This window comes from Eutrigla gurnardus (genome assembly GCF_963514095.1).
Source record: "Eutrigla gurnardus genome assembly, chromosome: 20".
Lineage (NCBI taxonomy): Eukaryota > Metazoa > Chordata > Actinopteri > Perciformes > Triglidae > Eutrigla > Eutrigla gurnardus.
The window spans coordinates 13,153,171-13,177,130 of NC_139931.1; the positions used below are offsets into that span (position 1 = coordinate 13,153,171).

The 23,960-nt window shown below is 47.3% G+C and overlaps 2 protein-coding genes across 2 annotated transcripts; both read left to right on the forward strand.

Moving 5' to 3' along the window:
* Positions 1-2,231: 2,231 nt before the first annotated feature.
* Positions 2,232-15,214, forward strand: LOC311031471 (carnitine O-palmitoyltransferase 2, mitochondrial-like; the record flags this gene model as incomplete). Its single annotated transcript, XM_084037776.1, has 5 exons — positions 2,232-2,407; positions 12,885-12,965; positions 13,067-13,173; positions 13,270-14,571; positions 14,883-15,214. 5 exons carry the CDS (start codon positions 2,232-2,234, stop codon positions 15,212-15,214), a joined length of 1,998 nt encoding a protein of 665 aa, XP_083893902.1.
* Positions 15,215-19,427: 4,213 nt separating this feature from the next.
* LOC311031472 (carnitine O-palmitoyltransferase 2, mitochondrial-like) lies at positions 19,428-23,007 on the forward strand (the record flags this gene model as incomplete). The annotated part of the gene is made up of 5 exons (XM_084037777.1): positions 19,428-19,603; positions 20,678-20,758; positions 20,860-20,966; positions 21,063-22,364; positions 22,676-23,007. The coding sequence occupies 5 exons, from the start codon at positions 19,428-19,430 to the stop codon at positions 23,005-23,007; spliced, it is 1,998 nt and encodes a 665-aa protein (XP_083893903.1).
* Between the last annotated feature and the right edge of the window lie 953 nt (positions 23,008-23,960).

Consider the following 23,960-nt stretch of genomic DNA (forward strand, 5'->3'; position numbering starts at 1 on the left):
ACAGCACCAGACAGCACGAAGCCATGCTCTCACTGTACCACAGATGGTCTGTGTTACATTGAGATTTCTTGCAAGTGGGAGCTTCCTTTATTCTGTTAGGGATGCAGAGAACCTCAATAAAGGAACCATTTGCCACACAATAAGACGTGTTTGTCTGGCGCTGAAGTCATTCACCTGCATATTTATCACCTTCCCTGCATCCACAGAAGACCTATCTACATCAAGGAGGAGTTTTACAAGATTACAGGCAACCTCAATTTCAACGTGCAACCATTAGTTTCTACTTTGATCAGTCACAATTGAATACTCACTATTTTTTGTTACAGCTTTCCTCAACATCATTGGTGCAGTGGATTGCACACACCTTAGGATCAAACGCCCCCCCCCCCCCCCCAGTTTTTTAGCCCATCCTTTCTCGCAATCTTTCTTTTTTTCCTTCTTTTCTTTTCCTTGGTTGTTTTAGACATTCTCGTTTTGGTTTTTAACCGAGGAATTAGAAGCTTGTTCCTACTTCCCTACGCCTCCCCCCTGTGATAGTGGTATGACCCGAAGGAAGAAGGGCTCTGTGTGCACGAACACAGCCCTGTGTGCTGATTGGACAGGATGACCCCGGGCTTTGTTGATATTTTACAAAACAAACAACAGGCTCTATGTGCACGTAGAGGCGCGCTTTTTTTCTAAAAACCGGATGATTTATGTTGTTTTATCGGAGCGTAGTGTCGACTTCGGTGAATATGATCAAAAAAATGTTGCCGACTGGGACTTTACATTTTAGATTCACATTGAAAAGCCTATTTGATACTACCTGAACCTAAACTGTATTATAATTATTTTTCTTTGTGTGAAAAGGGAAATGTAATTTAAAATACTGTCAAAATGACAATCAGGTGTTTTTGCTTGCATTTTGAATGATGGTGAACCTTGGAGTTAAATGGGATTCAATGAGGCAACTTTTATACTTGGATGACGTACTGGGAAATGTGTCACGCATCATTAAACGTTTTTTTTGTTAATGGTGGTTATGCTTACACTGATGTTAGACTCTTCAGTTTGCGCTGTTTAAAATGAAGGGCCCTAGTTTCGTAGACCAGGCGCAGTCAGCTTTCAGCGCACCTGCGCCGCGCCGACGGGGTGTGTCCGCCTGGACTTTGCATATTTCGTGCACCGCGCAGGCTCGCGCAGGCACACCTCCCGTCTCGCCCACCGGCGCAAGTGGGAAAGAGGGAGGAGAAGAAGGCGTGAGTGGGAGACGAGGAGGAGACGAGGCGTGGACTGGGATTAATACAGCCGATTCAGATCTTCACCAATCAAATGAGCTCCTCTCCTCTCCTTTAATGCGTTAGGGGAGGTTCAGTGCAAGTTCCGTCACTTGACAACCCGATGACAGAAGCAGCGCCGCCGCTCCTACCACGCGCATCACGCGCTGTGCGCGCGTATCATAATAATAACAATGCCCATATTATAAAAAACAGGAGAGAGAGAGGGAGATGTTTTGGTCCGAGAGGCTGAGTTTCCGCTACGCGTGCCATCCGCCTTTGATCTGACGTCAGATGTGACGGGACAATCTATATAGATATAAATTCACGTGTTGATTCAATTACTTGCATTAAATAGTGTTTGTTGTGATTATGTATTGCATTTAAATGTGCCTGGAACTGTGGAAACCTGCCTGTGAGGTCTCGGTGACGTGTGCGCACTGCGCGCCGTCAGACAAACTTCCACTCCGCCAGCTGTGATTCGCATTGAATGAATGGACTTTATTTACGCCTTGCGCCGAAAGTAGACCAGGTTGGAGCTGGCGAGCTTTCAGCGCAGTCTCGGCGAGGCTTTTTGCCACGAAACTTCCGCTACGCCAAGCTGAATCTGTGACGCCTCCCACTGCTGCGCCGCCACACCCATCTTGGCGCAGGCGATCCACCAAACTGCCAAACTGACGGTGCGCAAGGCTGCGCGGGTCGAAACTTGCATTGCGCCGGCTCCGCCACCCTGCGCTGCGCCACGAAACTAGGGCCCGTAATATTTACCTCAAGTCAATATTTGAGACTTCATCTGCATTCTCGATGACTGTTTGCCCAGAGGCCTTCTTCACTTCCCAGTTTAGACATCCTGGAATCCTTTCGTGAGGGTCGAGGAGGTGAGTGTGCTCTCTGTCTCTGACTTGTTACCTGGAGTGACAGGTGTCTCATCAGAAAACAACACAGTAGGTATTGGGATCTCCAGCCAACGCCATCATGATCAGTCTGCTTCAAACGCAGTGCGTTTCATCTCTGAGGAACTCCAGAATGACTTTAAGAGCCGCTGCTCTGGGCTTCAGTAAGATAAACTACAGCAGCGACAGGACGCCTTCAACAGAGTATCTGCACCGAAGTGTTGTACCATCGATGCATTACCAGAAGAGTCTACCCAAGTAAGGAGCCACAAACACATTTTCACATTACAGTTGACTGACACATGTAAACGAGTAACTGAGTAATTTACCACCTGTAATAAGTTTAATTATTAATCGGGTTATTCGGGATTGGAAAGGGACATTTGTTCAACATCTTCTCATCAACTACATGAATGTTTCTAAGATGATCCAATAGGAATCGAGACACTTATGAAACTGTCTTATTTCAGCTTCTCCATTTAACTACATCTTTCAAAAGTAATTACACAGATGGCTGAATTCATATTGGATCACCGAAGAAAGATTCATGTAGTCGTTGAAAAGTTGACCGAACATCCATTTCCAACCCCGAATAACCCTGAAAGGTGTGGTGCAGCTGTTGGGACCTCACTAGAAGGAATACACAATGCGGCCTACAGAAGCCTACACATGCGGCCAGGACAATGGGACAAAGGAGATAAAAAACTACAACCACCATTTTAGTGTCACCTCCACCTGGTCACGGGATCTGACGTCACACCGCTGGCGCGCCATTGGCTGAGAACTGCATGGGACTCCAGGGGGTCCCCCGGACCAGCCGTAAGCTATAAATCCCGCGGCCATCAGAAAAACTTTCTCTCTCCAAAGTAACTCACGTTACACCAGGAGGTGAATATAACGTCTGCAGCGTTTTTCCTTTGTCCTAGGCCGCAGTCTTTTCCCCAAACTCGCTGGACGAGCAACAGACTGTTTATCCCTCTTTTTCTCTACTCGTTTTATTTTTCTTTTGTTTATCATTTTGGATCCCGAGGAGACCACCGCGACAGCGCGACACTCCCGTTCCCCGCGGTAAGAAGAAACTTTCTTCGTCCCAGCTGCCAGCAGAACGGATAACTCGACCCGTCTTTGTCTGAAATCAGCTGACTAAATCGCCGAGCCACGCGATTGTTCCTGCAGAAGGAAGAAATACTAACTGTTTTCTTCAACTAATTGGATCCGGCGCTGAACCAGCGCCCCACAAACTACCGTCCGCTGCCGGCGTAAAGAAACGCCATCAACGCACGGGACGGAAACCTCACATCGACGCATCTCACATCGACAAAAGTAAGAGGCTATTTGTCTGGGCAGAAGCAGAGATTCGATAGTGTAGGACATGCTTGTAATTCTTGTTAATGTGTTTTAAGTTCTGATCGCGGATCGCCGAGTCCGTTTGTTCATATGCTGCTGTATGTGAATGTTGATTGGTTACCCACACAGCTGGGTTGATTTCTGTAACAGTGTTTTCGACTAACCTCCGCCATATTCGCGAGCTCAGAAAGCCTCTACTATCAGTTAAAAGACCGGTCTCGCGGAATAAATTCCAGTTCATTCACGCGAGCCCGTGTGATAGCAGCACGTTTTCTGTCCCTCCGAATATCGCTCGCGCATTCTCTCTCTCTTTGTTTGTGACCCGCTAACACACACACACATACACACGTGTCCTAAGCCAGCTGTTCCCGGCGGCCGCTAGGGACATAGCTACATCTGGTGGCTACATACGGCTATCTCTCTCTCTCTCTCTCTCTCTCTCGCTACTCCGTCAGACCTCAGTGGCTCCGCCCCTGAACGCTGCGAGGAATAGCTCCACCTCTCTCTCTCTCTCGCTACCCCATCGAACCTCAGTGGCTCCGCCCCTGAACGCTGCGAGGAATAGCTCCATCTGGTGGCCGCCCATAGCCACCTCTCTCTCTCTCTCTCTCTCTCTCTCTCTCTCTCGCGACACGCACGCACGCACGCACACACACGCACACGCACACGCACGCACACGCACGCACGCACACACATACGCACACACACACTCCACGTGTGTCTCTCCCTTTGTGTGTTAGGTAGTTAGGTAATAAGGCTTTGTTAATTGCAGTGTTATTGATTGTGATCATTATTACTGATTTTAATAAATCTTATTATATTATAACTAGCGGTCTCTTGTGCTTGTTGTGTATATGTCACTGGATAACAGCAGGTTGTGAAGGCTAGTGCTTGAATTTCACGCCTTTTTAATTGTTCGATTGGTTTTGTACTCCTATGCATGTGAGTATAAAACCTCCATATTGAGACTGAATACAGTTTTAGGTTATCTTTTCCCTGATCCCAGGGTGGTGCCCCGTTTATTCATGATTATATCATGATGATAGATTAAATATAATTATTAATACCGATAATCACATTGATATTGATAGTTAACTGTTGATAACCAAATCTGCCCCTGCTACAACCCCAACATAATTGGTGCCCCGTGTGAGGGCTTCTTAAACCAGCTTTATCCAGAGATTTATGCACAATAACCTGAGAGGTATATAATAATAATAATAGTAAATATTATTATTGTTAATAGGATTGTTTAGAAATTGATTTTCAAGGATCGATTTGTTTGTTCCCCATTACTATTTGCCAAGCAAGTACAGTTGAGGGTTGCATATGCATGTTGTGATTAGCCATTTATTGTTTAACAACAATACTAACAAACACAAGGTTAGGGAAACTAAGACGCGTTATAACACTGTTATCACTCACCAGAGGTGCTAGAGACACCTCACTACCAGTCCACAGACTGTAGAAGTGTATTAACATTTTCATTGTAAGTCACAGGTCGACGCCGCTCACCTGTGCACCCACATCAGCATAACAACATACATTCTTTTCGCTGTAAAAACCAAACAAGTGAAGCCACCGGGTTCTGCCTTTTACTAGAGGTAAAATGAGCAACTACGGCCCGAAAGAACAAGGAGCTGAGGCTCCCCAGGTATCAGTCGACGCAGGCCTGCAGGATGCGATCGCTGGTCTCCTCCACCTGTCCCTTGAGGACAGGGAAAACCTGGAGCACTACGATGTAGTGGCATGCAATGATCAACTGCAGGAGCTTGTTGATTATGTTAATCACCCGGCAGGGAAACCACAACGCACAATCGCTGACGTGGTGGGTCGAATCTTCCTCCTGTCTCAGCGCAGAGCACAACTGCAGAAAGCTGAGGATGAGGAGTTAATCAATCGACTGGGTCATGCGACCACCTCCCTGCGACAGGAAGTGGCCGAACTGAAGGTGGAGAGGGAGGAAGCCCTCCGCAGGCCATGCAGGGAGGAGGAGAGAGAACTCCAGCGTGAGGAGACTCAGGCTGCCCAGGTAGGTACACCCCAAGACACGGATATGCCTGACCTGTCGGACCTTGAAACCGCGCCCCCCACGGACGCACACCGTCCCATGCGCAGGGAGAGACTGTTACAGTCGGAAGAGGCCGAACGTCGGCGCTACCAGGCGCCACCATCCACCCACCCACTGGAACGAGAAGCCCCACCTCACAAGTGGAGCTACTCCCAGCGGGACGAGTCCCCACGCCGAAGTCTGAGCCATTTCCCAGTGGCTCGAAGCTCGACGGGGGATTCCAGATTCCCACGTACCCACCACCGACACTCGGTAGGAGGGTCACGCATGCCTCGGACTCCATCCCCACCTCCAAGGGGGAGGGGTCACTCTGTCCGAGACTATTACCGTGGTGATAACGGGTCGTCGAGTGAATCAGATGGCCCATATCCAGCCGCAAACCATGGCCTGCGCACCCGACAGTTAGAGTCCCTCGCCAGAGACATTGAACGGTTCGATCCGACTCACAAAGAGTCGGATATTGATGGCTATCTCAAAGAGATGGACCACTGTCTGCGTGACCTACCCCATGCCTCCTCACGCGAGAAGCTCAAGCTAATCTGGAAGACCAGTACCAGACAGGTCCACAGTTTCATCGAAACACTCCCACCCAGAAACCGGGACCGATACTCCAGACTTTGTGAAGCACTCAAGGAGGAGTATAGCCGGTACAGGGACCCCGCCTCCGCCACGCTCGGCGCCCTCGCTGTTCTACACAGGAAGCAGGAACCACCCAGGGAGTACTATAGGCGCTTCAGGGCCGCCTATGCTCAGGGCCGTAACTCCCCAGGAGTGGAGGAAGAGCCTGCCTTCAAAGCCCTCTTCCTGCATAACCTACACGAAAGTGTGCGCTACGATGTCACCATGCACTGCAGGACGTACCGACTCACCATGCAAGAGGTTCGTAATTTCGCACAGATGTCATGGGAGACCCGGGTGCGACCCGCAAGGTCATCCGGGGAGGACGCCAGAGTCCTGGGGGTCCAAACCGCGGAACACACAGGCCTAGGGCTGGAGGGAGATGAAGTGCCGCAGCCAAGGGTAAGTACTAGACCAGTACAACAGACACACCGCGAACCTAACCAGCAACAAGGGCGACAGAACCAAGGGGGTGGGCCGAACGCACGCTCCTGGAATCACACAAAACCCAGGAACGAAAATAACCCCAGGAATAAGGTCCAGTTTGAACGCAAACAAGAGGGTAAGTATAATTCCGGCACGACAAACTCCCGAATGAGAGAAAAGGATATGGACGACCTGGTCGACAAGCTGACAAAAGCAATAGGGTTGCGGCTCAACCTGGCCCAATGGTCACAGCCGGCACCAAGCTCCCCACAAAAGCCCGGCAAGAACCCGGACAGGGAGCCTCCGCCTACATGACTAGGCCGGGCCGTTCCCACTTCCACCGCCAAGGTTTGCTTGGTAGGATGGGCGGGGGAACCAAAATCAGACTCGGCAACCAAGGCCATCGACCCGTCGCAACCCCCTTTCTTGACTTTCCTAGGAGATCTTGTTCGCAAAGGCCACGCTAGACGCATTTATACCTCGGTGGTGGTAGGGGGGTGTGTCAACATCCTCGCCCTACTCGACTCAGGCTCTGAGATCAGTCTAATGTGCCAACACACCTTTGCGGAGGTGACCCGAACCATGCTCTCCCTAGGTAAACCACTTCAAATTGAGCCCTGCCACGTTAGCATCACCAGCTACACGCAGGACAGGTCACCCATCACAGAACGTGCGTGGGTGGACCTCACGTTTCAGGGAGTCACTCTTGTGCACCCCATCCACATTTGTGCCATTGACACCGAACCACTTCTCATTGGTCAGGATCTCCTGGACCGGCTGGCACCGCTTATCGACTGCCATCAGGGGCGCATCTGGGCTCAAGTCGAGACGCCAAAACCACTCCACCCCTCAGGTGGCCTGATGGCCTCCGACGAACGAGTCGCCGTCATCCAAGAGTCCAGAGACCCTCTACCAATGCGGATGCCTTTTCCAGAGCCTAATCCCGGCTCTGCTCGAACCGCACCGCTTGCGAGCCCACAACTCCAAGCCGGCGACTTGAGCGCTTTCCGACAACACGGATCCTTCCTGTGTCCGCTGGAGAACCGAAACCCAGCACTGTACAGCCCTCATCTGGTTGGCGGTGTGCATCTCAATGACACCCATGTCCCAGAAGCAATCCTGGGGCTTTGGTCAGAGAAGACAGCCGTCAGTCAAGATCTGTACCACCATCTGTGCCAGCATCAACCTCTCCCAGTTTTCGCGCCTCTCAACCACCACCTCCTTTCCGCAGAATCACCGCAGATTCACCTTAAGGCGGTGGGAGTGTGCGCCCTCTCGATCCGTATTGGGAAGAAACAGGTTGACCATTTCATAAGCGTAGTGCCCAAACTACATCCACCATTCCTTTTAGGTGCTGATATTCTGGTCAGACTTGGCACCAAACTGGACACGGTCAATCAGATTCTTTGGTCCCAGGCTAACGCTAAGAGCGAGCCCCTGCCCATTGAACTTGAACACCTGACATCAGGCCAAACCATCCCAGAGGCATGTCAGGTTGCCAGCGAAGTTGACATGATGGTCCCTGCCAGGACCGCAGGCGTCCCCATCCGGCTCGCCATCCTTAAGGGACAGAAGATGCCTGGCACCCAAGCATTCTTCCAGCCCTTACCCCATTTCTGGGAACTTAACCTTACAGTCTGTGGCATGCCCCTGCTTGAGTTGAACAATCGTTCAACCTACATCCTGGTCCAAAACTTGACGCATGCCCCAATCCAGTTGGGAGCACGAAAACCAATAGGGATGCTGGTCGACAACTCTTTCCATGACTTCGAACTGACCATACCAGTCATAGGAGAGTTACCTCCCTCCCTAGCCAGGAGTAAAAACTTAGACAATGTCCTTTTCACGTTCCCAACCGCAATGATCACCATGGCCTGCCATGAAACCCTTCACGGGGAAGCCATTTGTGGCACAGCACTGGGAAAAGGGGGTGATCTGGTCGTCTACGCCTTAACGACTCAATCGACCGAAGCGACCTCAGGTGAGACACACCAACCACCTGAGGAACCCTATTCGGGCTTTGAGTCTGAGATAACCCAACAGCTTGCCAAAGCAGATGCCCTCACTACCGAGGACCAGAGAGACGCGCTACGGAAGTTGTTCCACGACTTCCTGCCGATCTTCTCCCGAGACTCGCAGGACTGTGGGGAGACCCAACTTCACACGGTCCGCATCCCCACTGATCCGAATGCGCCACCGACCTTCGTACGCCAGTACAGGATCCCGTTAGCCGCATACGAGTCTATCCGAGACATCCTGGACAAATTGCTTGAGAAGCAAATCATCCGGGAATGCAACTCAACATATAATTCTCCAATCTGGCCGGTCTTGAAACCCACTGGGAAATGGCGTCTCACCATCGACTACCGGCCACTGAACAAACAGGTTCCTCTCTCCCGCTGGCCCATGATTCACCTGGATCAGGAGCTAGCTAAAGTCAAGGGAGCCCGCTTCTTCTCAACGGTAGACATCGCTAATGGTTTCTGGACAATGAAAGTTGACCCAACCGACCAGTACAAGCTTGCCTTCTCCTTTGGGAACCGCCAGTATACCTGGAATCGCTGCCCTTTTGGGTATTTGAACTCCCCCGCCGAGTTCAACATTTTCCTCCACAAGGCGATGAGTGACGCGGCTGCACGCGGTAACCTCATCTATGTGGACGACATCCTCACGAGGAGTCGAATCTTCGAGATCGTCGGTAAGCTATCACCAGTGGCTTACCGCATCAGGGTCTCACAACCAAGGCACCCAGCCACACACAAGTGGGTTCATGCGAATCAGAGCAAGCCCTACAAACCTGTCACACCTCTTAGAGATCGCAGTTGCCGCACCCGAAAGGGGGAGGCAGTCTCCCTCTCACCCAGGAGAAGACTCACCATGGCCACAGCAGGGTAACCGCATGCACTAACACCTAAACATCAAACCCTTCTCACAGTGACAACAACTGCAGAACTTAGGCAACACCCCCTCAGGGAATCGTAGCCACTGTCAACTTACACTCCAGCCTGTTTAATAACACCTTACATGCCTTAGATGCCTGGTCACGAAAATCCTCCAATCCGCTATTACAACTGTGGTGCAACCTTCATAAATGCGTTTGGTTTATAGTCTTGGCAATGCAATCCCGATCTCAGTAGACCCCAGGAACCTGGGCATAAGATTCATCCTCAATCTATCTATCATAGGGAAACAGGATACGCATAGGCTAAAGCCATACTAAATGTTAGGTTCTGGAGAGATACCACACACATCCCACAGACTTACACTCCAGCCTCCACCCGGAGTAAGCCTAGCAACCACTAACCCCTTTTCCTTTTCCTCGCTTTCCTTCCGTCTTCGTTCTGTTTTTCATAATAGGAATGGGTCCTGTTTGAAATTTCCCGAATGAAATGATAATGCTGATGTTTGTATAAATTGTGCCTTAGTGATGTTTAATATAGGTTAGATAGTTAGAAGTCTCTGCCCAGACTTTGCCTCAATCTCTGCCCAGACGTTGCCTCAATCTCTGTCCAGACAATGCCTCCATCAAGTTATGGACTTTAACCTGAATGACTGTTTAACCTCTTTTTCATGGAATATACAGACTGTTTGGACTTCTACGTGTTTCAAGGAATACAAGGACGGTTCGGCCCTTATGTTGCTCCGAAGGTTGCGTCCCACACCTCAACCTTCGGACCAAAAGGGGGACTGTTGGGACCTCACTAGAAGGAATACACAATGCGGCCTACAGAAGCCTACACATGCGGCCAGGACAATGGGACAAAGGAGATAAAAAACTACAACCACCATTTTAGTGTCACCTCCACCTGGTCACGGGATCTGACGTCACACCGCTGGCGCGCCATTGGCTGAGAACTGCATGGGACTCCAGGGGGTCCCCCGGACCAGCCGTAAGCTATAAATCCCGCGGCCATCAGAAAAACTTTCTCTCTCCAAAGTAACTCACGTTACACCAGGAGGTGAATATAACGTCTGCAGCGTTTTTCCTTTGTCCTAGGCCGCAGTCTTTTCCCCAAACTCGCTGGACGAGCAACAGACTGTTTATCCCTCTTTTTCTCTACTCGTTTTATTTTTCTTTTGTTTATCATTTTGGATCCCGAGGAGACCACCGCGACAGCGCGACACTCCCGTTCCCCGCGGTAAGAAGAAACTTTCTTCGTCCCAGCTGCCAGCAGAACGGATAACTCGACCCGTCTTTGTCTGAAATCAGCTGACTAAATCGCCGAGCCACGCGATTGTTCCTGCAGAAGGAAGAAATACTAACTGTTTTCTTCAACTAATTGGATCCGGCGCTGAACCAGCGCCCCACAAACTACCGTCCGCTGCCGGCGTAAAGAAACGCCATCAACGCACGGGACGGAAACCTCACATCGACGCATCTCACATCGACAAAAGTAAGAGGCTATTTGTCTGGGCAGAAGCAGAGATTCGATAGTGTAGGACATGCTTGTAATTCTTGTTAATGTGTTTTAAGTTCTGATCGCGGATCGCCGAGTCCGTTTGTTCATATGCTGCTGTCTGTGAATGTTGATTGGTTACCCACACAGCTGGGTTGATTTCTGTAACAGTGTTTTCGACTAACCTCCGCCATATTCGCGAGCTCAGAAAGCCTCTACTATCAGTTAAAAGACCGGTCTCGCGGAATAAATTCCAGTTCATTCACGCGAGCCCGTGTGATAGCAGCACGTTTTCTGTCCCTCCGAATATCGCTCGCGCATTCTCTCTCTCTTTGTTTGTGACCCGCTAACACACACACACATACACACGTGTCCTAAGCCAGCTGTTCCCGGCGGCCGCTAGGGACATAGCTACATCTGGTGGCTACATACGGCTATCTCTCTCTCTCTCTCTCTCTCTCTCGCTACTCCGTCAGACCTCAGTGGCTCCGCCCCTGAACGCTGCGAGGAATAGCTCCACCTCTCTCTCTCTCTCGCTACCCCATCGAACCTCAGTGGCTCCGCCCCTGAACGCTGCGAGGAATAGCTCCATCTGGTGGCCGCCCATAGCCACCTCTCTCTCTCTCTCTCTCTCTCTCTCTCTCTCTCTCGCGACACGCACGCACGCACGCACACACACGCACACGCACACGCACGCACACGCACGCACGCACACACATACGCACACACACACTCCACGTGTGTCTCTCCCTTTGTGTGTTAGGTAGTTAGGTAATAAGGCTTTGTTAATTGCAGTGTTATTGATTGTGATCATTATTACTGATTTTAATAAATCTTATTATATTATAACTAGCGGTCTCTTGTGCTTGTTGTGTATATGTCACTGGATAACAGCAGGTTGTGAAGGCTAGTGCTTGAATTTCACGCCTTTTTAATTGTTCGATTGGTTTTGTACTCCTATGCATGTGAGTATAAAACCTCCATATTGAGACTGAATACAGTTTTAGGTTATCTTTTCCCTGATCCCAGGGTGGTGCCCCGTTTATTCATGATTATATCATGATGATAGATTAAATATAATTATTAATACCGATAATCACATTGATATTGATAGTTAACTGTTGATAACCAAATCTGCCCCTGCTACAACCCCAACACAGCTCAGGTATGGAGTATTAACAGTAATGATGTGCACTTTAACAAACACGTCATTGTGTTACAGCTTATACAACTAGTACTTCTATATTATTATTATTATATTTGAAAATATGAAAAAAGCTAAGAGTATAGACATAGATTCCATGACTAATTCAGAGCATCTATTTACCCTTGCATGTGTGACCTAGTGAATGGTGTGGTTGGTGCAGATCCTGACTCGAGGGGAACTCGACAAGACTACCTGGGGATTTTCACTCTGACATATGTCCACTTTAAACCCTCAAGCTTATACTGAGACATGAGGGCTCTCACATACACAGGAGCCTCTGGAACACCTCATGTAGATGCTGCACATGAGAGGAGAAGTCAGATGAGTAAATTATAATATTGTCCAAGTATACTAGCAGCGACAGAATGTTCCGCCTCTTAGACGGCAACAGAGGTCGTCACAGAGCCGCATCATTTGCCCCTTGCTTCAGTCTCCGAGCCCCAATTGGTGGAAAACCTTGCATGTCATGGGGGAAAAGCCTGGGACAGGTGCAGATTATCAGGTGGTTATTAGTAACAGTGACTGGGAGCACATGTACAAGGCGGTTAATATAAAAGCATGCAGTATAAAACCAAACAATTCATCCAAATCCATGCAGTAAAAACACAGCAATCCATCAATAGTGTCAAATATAAAAACAAATCATCAGTTCTGCCCTGTGACATTAAGGCTACCCATACCGAAGCTGGCGGATACTCTCAGGAGGTATTTAGCTGCCCAGAAGCCTCTGTTGGATGATGAACAGTTCAGGTACGTTTTTTTGAAAGACAATCAACGATTTCATATTTGAAACTTGCTTATCCATTCTCACTTAAATCTTATTTGGAACAATCTTGATTGTGTATCCTTAGAACAACAGAGAAACTTGCACTGGATTTCCAGAACGGTGTGGGGAAGCAGCTGCAGGAGGATCTGGTAGCTCAGGACAAAAACAATAAGCACACAAGCTACAGCTCAGGTTAATCTGCCATTCTGATAACTACCCTGAATTTGAATGCATCTCATATTTGTACAATCACTAATGAATGTGGTTAAATAACTCTTTTTCTTTCAGTATCATGGTCTGACAGGTACCTTTGTACTCGTGTCCCTTTGGTGTTGAACATCAACCCTGCTGGGATGTTTAAGCCCGACCCAAAAACGGAGTACAATGACCAGCTTGTGCGGGCAACTAATGTGGTGTGTTCAGCAGTCCGCTTCATGAAAACACTACGAGCTGGATTTCTGGAGCCAGAGGTTGTCCACCGCAACCCAGCAAAGAGTGACACAGATGGTTTCAAAAGGTTAATCCGCTGGGTCCCGTCCTCTCTGTCTTGGTATGGAGCTTACATGGTGAATGCTTCCCCCCTGGACATGTCTCAGTACTTTCGCCTCTTCAACACAACTCGGATCCCTAAGATTGGGAGAGATGAGCTCTTCACAGAGGAGACAGCGCGACATCTCCTTGTGATGAGGAAAGGCAACATGTATGTGTTTGACGTTGTAGACAGAGATGGGAATCTAGTGAAGCCTGCAGAGATTCAGTTCCATTTGAAGTACATTTTGTCCGACCCAACGCCAGCAGCTGCTTTTCCTCTCGGGGTCCTGACCAGTGAGGACAGGGATGTGTGGGCCGGGCTGAGAGACAAACTGATAGCGGCTGGAAACGCAGAGGTTTTACGGATTGTTGACAGCGCTCTCTTCTGTCTCTGTCTGGACGATGAAAGCATGAGGGACGTTAACCACCTCTACCACAACACGCTGCATGGCGACGGCTGCAACCGGTGGTACGACAAGTCCTTCAATCTCATTCTGACCAAAGACGGACAGGCAGCCATTAATATGGAGCACTCCTGGGGCGACGGGATAACTATGCTTCGATTTCAGAATGAGATCTTCAAAGATATGACGGAGCGGCCGCAGGTCCACCCGGGCTCGGCTGCTGCTGCTGTGGATTCAGCGTCTGCTGTGCACAGACTGCAGTTCAACCTGGACAGCGAGCTGGAGAGTGGCATCAAAAAAGCCAAGGACAACTTTGACTCAACTGTATCAAAACTCAGCATTGATAACCTGAGGTTCGAGAAAGGCAAGTCACAGTTAAAGAAGAGGAAGTTGACTCCAGACGCTATGGTCCAGCTGGCTTTTCAAATGGCTTTCCTGAGGCAGTATGGACAGACGGTTACCTCGCATGAGGCCTGTAGCACTGCAGCGTTCAGACATGGCCGCATAGACACCATCCACACAGCCACCATTCACACACAACGATGTTCACACGCCTTTGTTCGCCAGCCAGGCAAACACAGCGTGGAACAACTACAGACCATGCTGACCGAGTGCTCTAAATATCATCGGCAGCTCGTTAAGGAAGCTTCTATGGGTGTGTATATGACATGTTTACTTGCTTTTGAAGGATTACGATTGTGATATTTGTGAACTATTTAAAGTATTGTCCCGTCGACACATTTCTGAAAACATGCCCTGAAGGATTTTCATTACACTTTCACTCTAAGATATTCCTCCCGTTAGTAATGTTATAAGGTGCTTAGGAAATAATGTTTCCAGTTAATATCTTCCAATATGTTCTACTAAGATAATGACTTTGGAAGTGGGGGATTTCGGAATTGGTCTCACAACACACAGACACCCTTTGGTCTTGCTGAACTCACCATTGCTTTTGTTTCTCACTAGGTCAAGGTTTTGAGTTTCACCTGTTTGCCCTGGAACACCTGGCCAATTCAAAGAACCAGGCTCTGCACAGCTTTTACACAGATCCAGCGTACATTGCCATAACTGACATCCCCATCATATACACCAGCACCCTCACTGGTCCTGCAATAATGACTGGTTGCTTTGCCCCGGAGGTGCCTGATGGTTTTGGTATTTTCTACAGTGTCCATGAAAACTGGATTGGCTGCATTGTGTCAAGCTACACGGATCGCAATGTCCATGAATTCCTGCAGTGTGTTCACAAGTCCTTACAGGACATTTTCACTGTTGTGGAAGGAAAGGCACTCAGCTAAGAAACAAGTGTTTGTCATCAAAATGTTTGATTTAAGGAGCAGTGGTGAGTGCAGTCATCATTCTCATCTCTGAAATTGTTGATTCACTTCTGGTAATCATGAAGACGGTCATTTTAATATGAATATTTCAATCACCAAAACAGTTAAAACAATGAGATTTACAGTGCTTAATTATAATAATAATAGATGATTGAGAATTGAAATGTGTTCTTTGAAGGGTTTAGCTTGTTTATCAAAATTCATGTGCTTTTTGAAAAACAAAGTATATATAGCCAACCATTGAATGAATGTCATGACATTTAATATAAAAAACCGGAAAGAATATTATTGGTATATAATCTCTCAAGTCAGAAGTGTACTGTATTTATTTTCATTGGGACACAGATTCCAGAGGAGCAGTCGTTGGATCTGTTCGGATTCCTCAATTTTTTACTTTCCCCACTAAGATCCCTGTTACCTTTTATTATCGTACTATGGGGAGCTTTGCTCCGTTCTATTTACTTTAACGTTCTATTTACTTTAACACTGTTTATATACGTATGTATGTACTGTATGTCCAACTCCTTCACCTGTTCTCTCTACATAATGGCTTGTCCTTTTTTGGAGGATGTACTGGATGAGGAAGCCCTAATCCTCAGACAAGCATTTAGGCAGGAAAGAGTCTTCCGGGACAGGTCAGACCCATTGGCCTTTGGAGAGGACTATCTCATTGAGAGATACAGATTCTCAGGTGATGGACTGAGATATTTATGGAGGCTGCTGAGTCCAAAAATACAGCACCAGACAGCACAAAGCCATGCTCTCACTGTACCACAGATGGTCTGTGTTACATTGAGATTTCTTGCAAGTGGGAGCTTCCTTTATTCTGTTGGGGATGCAGAGAACCTCAATAAAGGAACCATTTGCCACACAATAAGACGTGTTTGTCTGGCGCTGAAGTCATTCACCTGCATATTTATCACCTTCCCTGCATCCACAGAAGACCTATCTACATCAAGGAGGAGTTTTACAAGATTACAGGCAACCTCAATTTCAACGTGCAACCATTAGTTTCTACTTTGATCAGTCACAATTGAATACTGACTATTTTTTGTTACAGCTTTCCCCAACATCATTGGTGCAGTGGATTGCACACACATTAGGATCAAACGCCCCCCCCCCCCCCCCCCCAGTTTTTTAGCCCATCCTTTCTCGCAATCTTTCTTTTTTTCCTTCTTTTCTTTTCCTTGGTTGTTTTAGACATTCTCGTTTTGGTTTTTAACCGAGGAATTAGAAGCTTGTTCCTACTTCCCTACGCCTCCCCCCTGTGATAGTGGTATGACCCGAAGGAAGAAGGGCTCTGTGTGCACGAACACAGCCCTGTGTGCTGATTGGACAGGATGACCCCGGGCTTTGTTGATATTTTACAAAACAAACAACAGGCTCTATGTGCACGTAGAGGCGCGCTTTTTTTCTAAAAACCGGATGATTTATGTTGTTTTATCGGAGCGTAGTGTCGACTTCGGTGAATATGATCAAAAAAATGTTGCCGACTGGGACTTTACATTTTAGATTCACATTGAAAAGCCTATTTGATACTACCTGAACCTAAACTGTATTATAATTATTTTTCTTTGTGTGAAAAGGGAAATGTAATTTAAAATACTGTCAAAATGACAATCAGGTGTTTTTGCTTGCATTTTGAATGATGGTGAACCTTGGAGTTAAATGGGATTCAATGAGGCAACTTTTATACTTGGATGACGTACTGGGAAATGTGTCACGCATCATTAAACGTTTTTTTTGTTAATGGTGGTTATGCTTACACTGATGTTAGACTCTTCAGTTTGCGCTGTTTAAAATGAAGGGCCCTAGTTTCGTAGACCAGGCGCAGTCAGCTTTCAGCGCACCTGCGCCGCGCCGACGGGGTGTGTCCGCCTGGACTTTGCATATTTCGTGCACCGCGCAGGCTCGCGCAGGCACACCTCCCGTCTCGCCCACCGGCGCAAGTGGGAAAGAGGGAGGAGAAGAAGGCGTGAGTGGGAGACGAGGAGGAGACGAGGCGTGGACTGGGATTAATACAGCCGATTCAGATCTTCACCAATCAAATGAGCTCCTCTCCTCTCCTTTAATGCGTTAGGGGAGGTTCAGTGCAAGTTCCGTCACTTGACAACCCGATGACAGAAGCAGCGCCGCCGCTCCTACCACGCGCATCACGCGCTGTGCGCGCGTATCATAATAATAACAATGCCCATATTATAAAAAACAGGAGAGAGAGAGGGAGATGTTTTGGTCCGAGAGGCTGAGTTTCCGCTACGCGTGCCATCCGCCTTTGATCTGACGTCAGATGTGACGGGACAATCTATATAGATATAAATTCACGTGTTGATTCAATTACTTGCATTAAATAGTGTTTGTTGTGATTATGTATTGCATTTAAATGTGCCTGGAACCAGTGGCGGCGCCAGGGGGGAGCTAGGTGGTGCTGTAGCTCCCCCTATAATAGCCATAGCACCCGCCCAGCACCCCCAAGAAATGTCTGTAGTTTTTTTATATTTATATTTGAATGTCATGCATGGACGTAATTTAGGGGGGGAGGACACAGGGGACATGTCCCCTGCACTTTTTCAAAAGGCCGTTTTGGTCCGTTGCACTTTTTACCGTCCAAAAACAATGTTACGCTGTAGTAAACAGAGACGCGTCAAGCACTAGGACCAAGCGGAAAACGTCCGCTCAAGCTGAAGCCTGTTTCCCTTAGTTTAGACCGCCCACAAGCTCCTCGATTGGCTCTGCCGTTTCTTGTGTGATTCGCCGTCCCCGCTGTCACTCCATCTTGCTTGCACACCGACCGTCTGCTAGTCTGCGGTCAGGAGTCCTACAGGAGTCCGCTACTGGAAGTTAGTTCACGTCCGCTAGAAGGATGTTAATATCAGAGGTTTCATTTACATTTACGTTTGAATCGGTGTCCGTGTGCGTATGTGCGCGCGTGCGTGTGTGTTTGGTAATTAGACGCAGCCAGGATGTCTAAAAAAAGAAAAGTGGACATAAGAGACTTCTTTAGAAGTGAAAGTGTAAGTTACTCAAAGAAATGCATTACACCCATCCTGCAACAACTTCACTGGCTCCCAATAAACAGCTTATCCGCTTCAAGATCCTCCTCATCATCTACAAAGCTCTCAATAATCTGATCAATAAAATGTATTAGTATTATTATTGTTGTTATTATTACTATTGGATTAGAATTGGGTGATAATATTTTGCTACATGATTTACAACCAGTCAAACCAAAAAAGGGAACAGTAAACTTAAAATTAGCAATAGAAAACTAGAAGAACTACTAGAAAACACAGTGAACTGAAAGAGTTAGAGTTTTATTAAAAATACTTGTGTCCCCCCCACCTCTGAAATCAGAATTTTGTCCTTGATGTCATGTATGTTGTATCTATAGCCCTTGTGTTGAATACTTTTACATATATTGCTTATAGTCGTGGAACGAGTATAGTTAATGCGTGAACGCGTGTGTAGCTATATATACCAAGGGTGGTCCGATGCCACCGCCATAATGAAATGCCCCGAAATTCAAAGCTCCTTCTCTTCAGTGTTGAGCATCCCCATAGCACCTGCAACAGAAAATCTCTGGAGCCGCCACTGCCTGGAACTGTGGAAACCTGCCTGTGAGGTCTCGGTGACGTGTGCGCACTGCGCGCCGTCAGACAAACTTCCACTCCGCCAGCTGTGATTCGCATTGAATGAATGGACTTTATTTACGCCTTGCGCCGAAAGTAGACCAGGTTGGAGCTGGCGAGCTTTCAGCGCAGTCTCGGCGAGGCTTTTTGCCACGAAACTTCCGCTACGCCAAGCTGAATCTGTGACGCCTCCCACTGCTGCGCCGCCACACCCATCTTGGCGCAGGCGATCCACCAAACTGCCAAACTGACGGTGCGCAAGGCTGCGCGGGTCGAAACTTGCATTGCGCCGGCTCCGCCACCCTGCGCTGCGCCACGAAACTAGGGCCCGTAATATTTACCTCAAGTCAATATTTGAGACTTCATCTGCATTCTCGATGACTGTTTGCCCAGAGGCCTTCTTCACTTCCCAGTTTAGACATCCTGGAATCCTTTCGTGAGGGTCGAGGAGGTGAGTGTGCTCTCTGTCTCTGACTTGTTACCTGGAGTGACAGGTGTCTCATCAGAAAACAACACAGTAGGTATTGGGATCTCCAGCCAACGCCATCATGATCAGTCTGCTTCAAACGCAGTGCGTTTCATCTCTGAGGAACTCCAGAATGACTTTAAGAGCCGCTGCTCTGGGCTTCAGTAAGATAAACTACAGCAGCGACAGGACGCCTTCAACAGAGTATCTGCACCGAAGTGTTGTACCATCGATGCATTACCAGAAGAGTCTACCCAAGTAAGGAGCCACAAACACATTTTCACATTACAGTTGACTGACACATGTAAACGAGTAACTGAGTAATTTACCACCTGTAATAAGTTTAATTATTAATCGGGTTATTCGGGATTGGAAAGGGACATTTGTTCAACATCTTCTCATCAACTACATGAATGTTTCTAAGATGATCCAATAGGAATCGAGACACGTATGAAACTGTCTTATTTCAGCTTCTCCATTTAACTACATCTTTCAAAAGTAATTACACAGATGGCTGAATTCATATTGGATCACCGAAGAAAGATTCATGTAGTCGTTGAAAAGTTGACCGAACATCCATTTCCAACCCCGAATAACCCTGAAAGGTGTGGTGCAGCTCAGGTATGGAGTATTAACAGTAATGATGTGCACTTTAACAAACACGTCATTGTGTTACAGCTTATACAACTAGTACTTCTATATTATTATTATTATATTTGAAAATATGAAAAAAGCTTAGAGGACAGACATAGATTCCATGACTAATTCAGAGCATCTATTTACCCTTGCATGTGTGACCTAGTGAATGGTGTGGTTGGTGCAGATCCTGACTCGAGGGGAACTCGACAAGACTACCTGGGGATTTTCACTCTGACATATGTCCACTTTAAACCCTCAAGCTTATACTGAGACATGAGGGCTCTCACATACACAGGAGCCTCTGGAACACCTCATGTAGATGCTGCACATGAGAGGAGAAGTCAGATGAGTAAATTATAATATTGTCCAAGTATACTAGCAGCGACAGAATGTTCCGCCTCTTAGACGGCAACAGAGGTCGTCACAGAGCCGCATCATTTGCCCCTTGCTTCAGTCTCCGAGCCCCAATTGGTGGAAAACCTTGCATGTCATGGGGGAAAAGCCTGGGACAGGTGCAGATTATCAGGTGGTTATTAGTAACAGTGACTGGGAGCACATGTACAAGGCGGTTAATATAAAAGCATGCAGTATAAAACCAAACAATTCATCCAAATCCATGCAGTAAAAACACAGCAATCCATCAATAGTGTCAAATATAAAAACAAATCATCAGTTCTGCCCTGTGACATTAAGGCTACCCATACCGAAGCTGGCGGATACTCTCAGGAGGTATTTAGCTGCCCAGAAGCCTCTGTTGGATGATGAACAGTTCAGGTACGTTTTTTTGAAAGACAATCAACGATTTCATATTTGAAACTTGCTTATCCATTCTCACTTAAATCTTATTTGGAACAATCTTGATTGTGTATCCTTAGAACAACAGAGAAACTTGCACTGGATTTCCAGAACGGTGTGGGGAAGCAGCTGCAGGAGGATCTGGTAGCTCAAGACAAAAACAATAAGCACACAAGCTACAGCTCAGGTTAATCTGCCATTCTGATAACTACCCTGAATTTGAATGCATCTCATATTTGTACAATCACTAATGAATGTGGTTAAATAACTCTTTTTCTTTCAGTATCATGGTCTGACAGGTACCTTTGTACTCGTGTCCCTTTGGTGTTGAACATCAACCCTGCTGGGATGTTTAAGCCCGACCCAAAAACGGAGTACAATGACCAGCTTGTGCGGGCAACTAATGTGGTGTGTTCAGCAGTCCGCTTCATGAAAACACTACGAGCTGGATTTCTGGAGCCAGAGGTTGTCCACCGCAACCCAGCAAAGAGTGACACAGATGATTTCAAAAGGTTAATCCGCTGGGTCCCGTCCTCTCTGTCTTGGTATGGAGCTTACATGGTGAATGCTTCCCCCCTGGACATGTCTCAGTACTTTCGCCTCTTCAACACAACTCGGATCCCTAAGATTGGGAGAGATGAGCTCTTCACAGAGGAGACAGCGCGACATCTCCTCGTGATGAGGAAAGGCAACATGTATGTGTTTGACGTTGTAGACAGAGATGGGAATCTAGTGAAGCCTGCAGAGATTCAGTCCCATTTGAAGTACATTTTGTCCGACCCAACACCAGCAGCTGCTTTTCCTCTCGGGGTCCTGACCAGTGAGGACAGGGATGTGTGGGCCGGGCTGAGAGACAAACTGATAGCGGCTGGAAACGCAGAGGTTTTACGGATTGTTGACAGCGCTCTCTTCTGTCTCTGTCTGGACGATGAAAGCATGAGGGACGTTAACCACCTCTTCCACAACACGCTGCATGGCGACGGCTGCAACCGGTGGTACGACAAGTCCTTCAATCTCATTCTGACCAAAGACGGACAGGCAGCCATTAATATGGAGCACTCCTGGGGCGACGGGATAACTATGCTTCGATTTCAGAATGAGATCTTCAAAGATATGACGGAGCGGCCGCAGGTCCACCCGGGCTCGGCTGCTGCTGCTGTGGATTCAGCGTCTGCTGTGCACAGACTGCAGTTCAACCTGGACAGCGAGCTGGAGAGTGGCATCAAAAAAGCCAAGGACAACTTTGACTCAACTGTATCAAAACTCAGCATTGATAACCTGAGGTTCGAGAAAGGCAAGGCACAGTTAAAGAAGAGGAAGTTGTCTCCAGATGCTATGGTCCAGCTGGCTTTTCAAATGGCTTTCCTGAGGCAGTATGGACAGACGGTTACCTCGCATGAGGCCTGTAGCACTGCAGCGTTCAGACATGGCCGCATAGACACCATCCACACAGCCACCATTCACACACAACGATGTTCACACGCCTTTGTTCGCCAGCCAGGCAAACACAGCGTGGAACAACTACAGGCCATGCTGACCGAGTGCTCTAAATATCATCGGCAGCTCGTCAAGGAAGCTTCTATGGGTGTGTATATGACATGTTTACTTGCTTTTGAAGGATTACGATTGTGATATTTGTGAACTATTCAAAGTATTGTCCCGTCGACACATTTCTGAAAACATGCCCTGAAGGATTTTCATTACACTTTCACTCTAAGATATTCCTCCCGTTAGTAATGTTATAAGGTGCTTAGGAAATAATGTTTCCAGTTAATATCTTCCAATATGTTCTACTAAGATAACGACTTTGGAATTGGGGGATTTCGGAATTGGTCTCACAGCACACAGACACCCTTTGGTCTTGCTGAACTCACCATTGCTTTTGTTTCTCACTAGGTCAAGGTTTTGAGTTTCACCTGTTTGCCCTGGAACACCTGGCCAATTCAAAGAACCAGGCTCTGCACAGCTTTTACACAGATCCAGCGTACATTGCCATAACTAACATCCCCACCATGTACACCAGCACCCTCACTGGTCCTGCAATAATGTCTGGTTGCTTTGCCCCGGAGGTGCCTGATGGTTTTGGTATTGCCTACGGTGTCCATGAAGACTGGATTGGCTGCACTGTGTCAAGCTACACGGATCGCAATGTCCATGAATTCCTGCAGTGTGTTCACAAGTCCTTACAGGACATTTTCACTGTTGTGGAAGGAAAGGCACTCAGTTAAGAAACAAGTGTTTGTCATCAAAATGTTTGATTTAAGGAGCAGTGGTGAGTGCAATCATCACTATCATCTCTGAAATTGTTGATTCACTTCTGGTAATCATGAAGACAGTCATATTAATATGAATATTTAAACCACCAAAACAGTTAAAACAATGAGATTTATAATGCTTAACTATTATTATTATTATTATTATTATCATTATTATTATTAGATGATTGAGACTTGGGGCCCATTGCACAAAACTAGGATAAGGGATTAAGCCGGGATATCTTGGTTATCCTGGTTCAACTTATCCGTGATCCGGTTGCACAAAAGCAGGATAGGGGGCAGTAGGATATGTTATGGTGCAAGTTACCATGGAGATTTATTCTGTGGAGTTAGCCTGCTCCAGACCAGGCTAAATTCCAGGATATATTTAATCTCATCCCTTATCTCAGTCAGCAGTCACCACAAACGGAAACCAATAGTTATTCCACTGCCCACTACACATTGTTATCACATATTACTAGACCCACTGTCATTATTTAAACATTTGTGATCATTAATTTCAATCATTTTGGATAAATTACGATTTTAGATGATGTTGCTATCATTAGGTAATTTACAGTTTCCCATAGACTGGCTATATATAAAATGACAGAAGATTAGAGCCACAGAGAAAAAATAAAAATTCAAAGTCATAAATTCATGAGAATAAAGTCATAATATTGTAACCCGTTGTTTTAGAGGGGGAGAGTATTAAAGTACGTTTTGATGACATTCCTAGCAAAAAAAGGGGAAAAGTATGCCGCTCTATTTGCCATGGTGAATCAGCGAATCTGTGATCGGCGGCGGGGTCTATTTGAGGGAGCCGTGAGCGCGCACCTATCCAGGTTTGGTTTCACCTGGCTTGATGAATCTGTGTCTGCTCATCCTGGCTTGGTCTTTGTGCAACCAATTAAGCCTGTACGCTC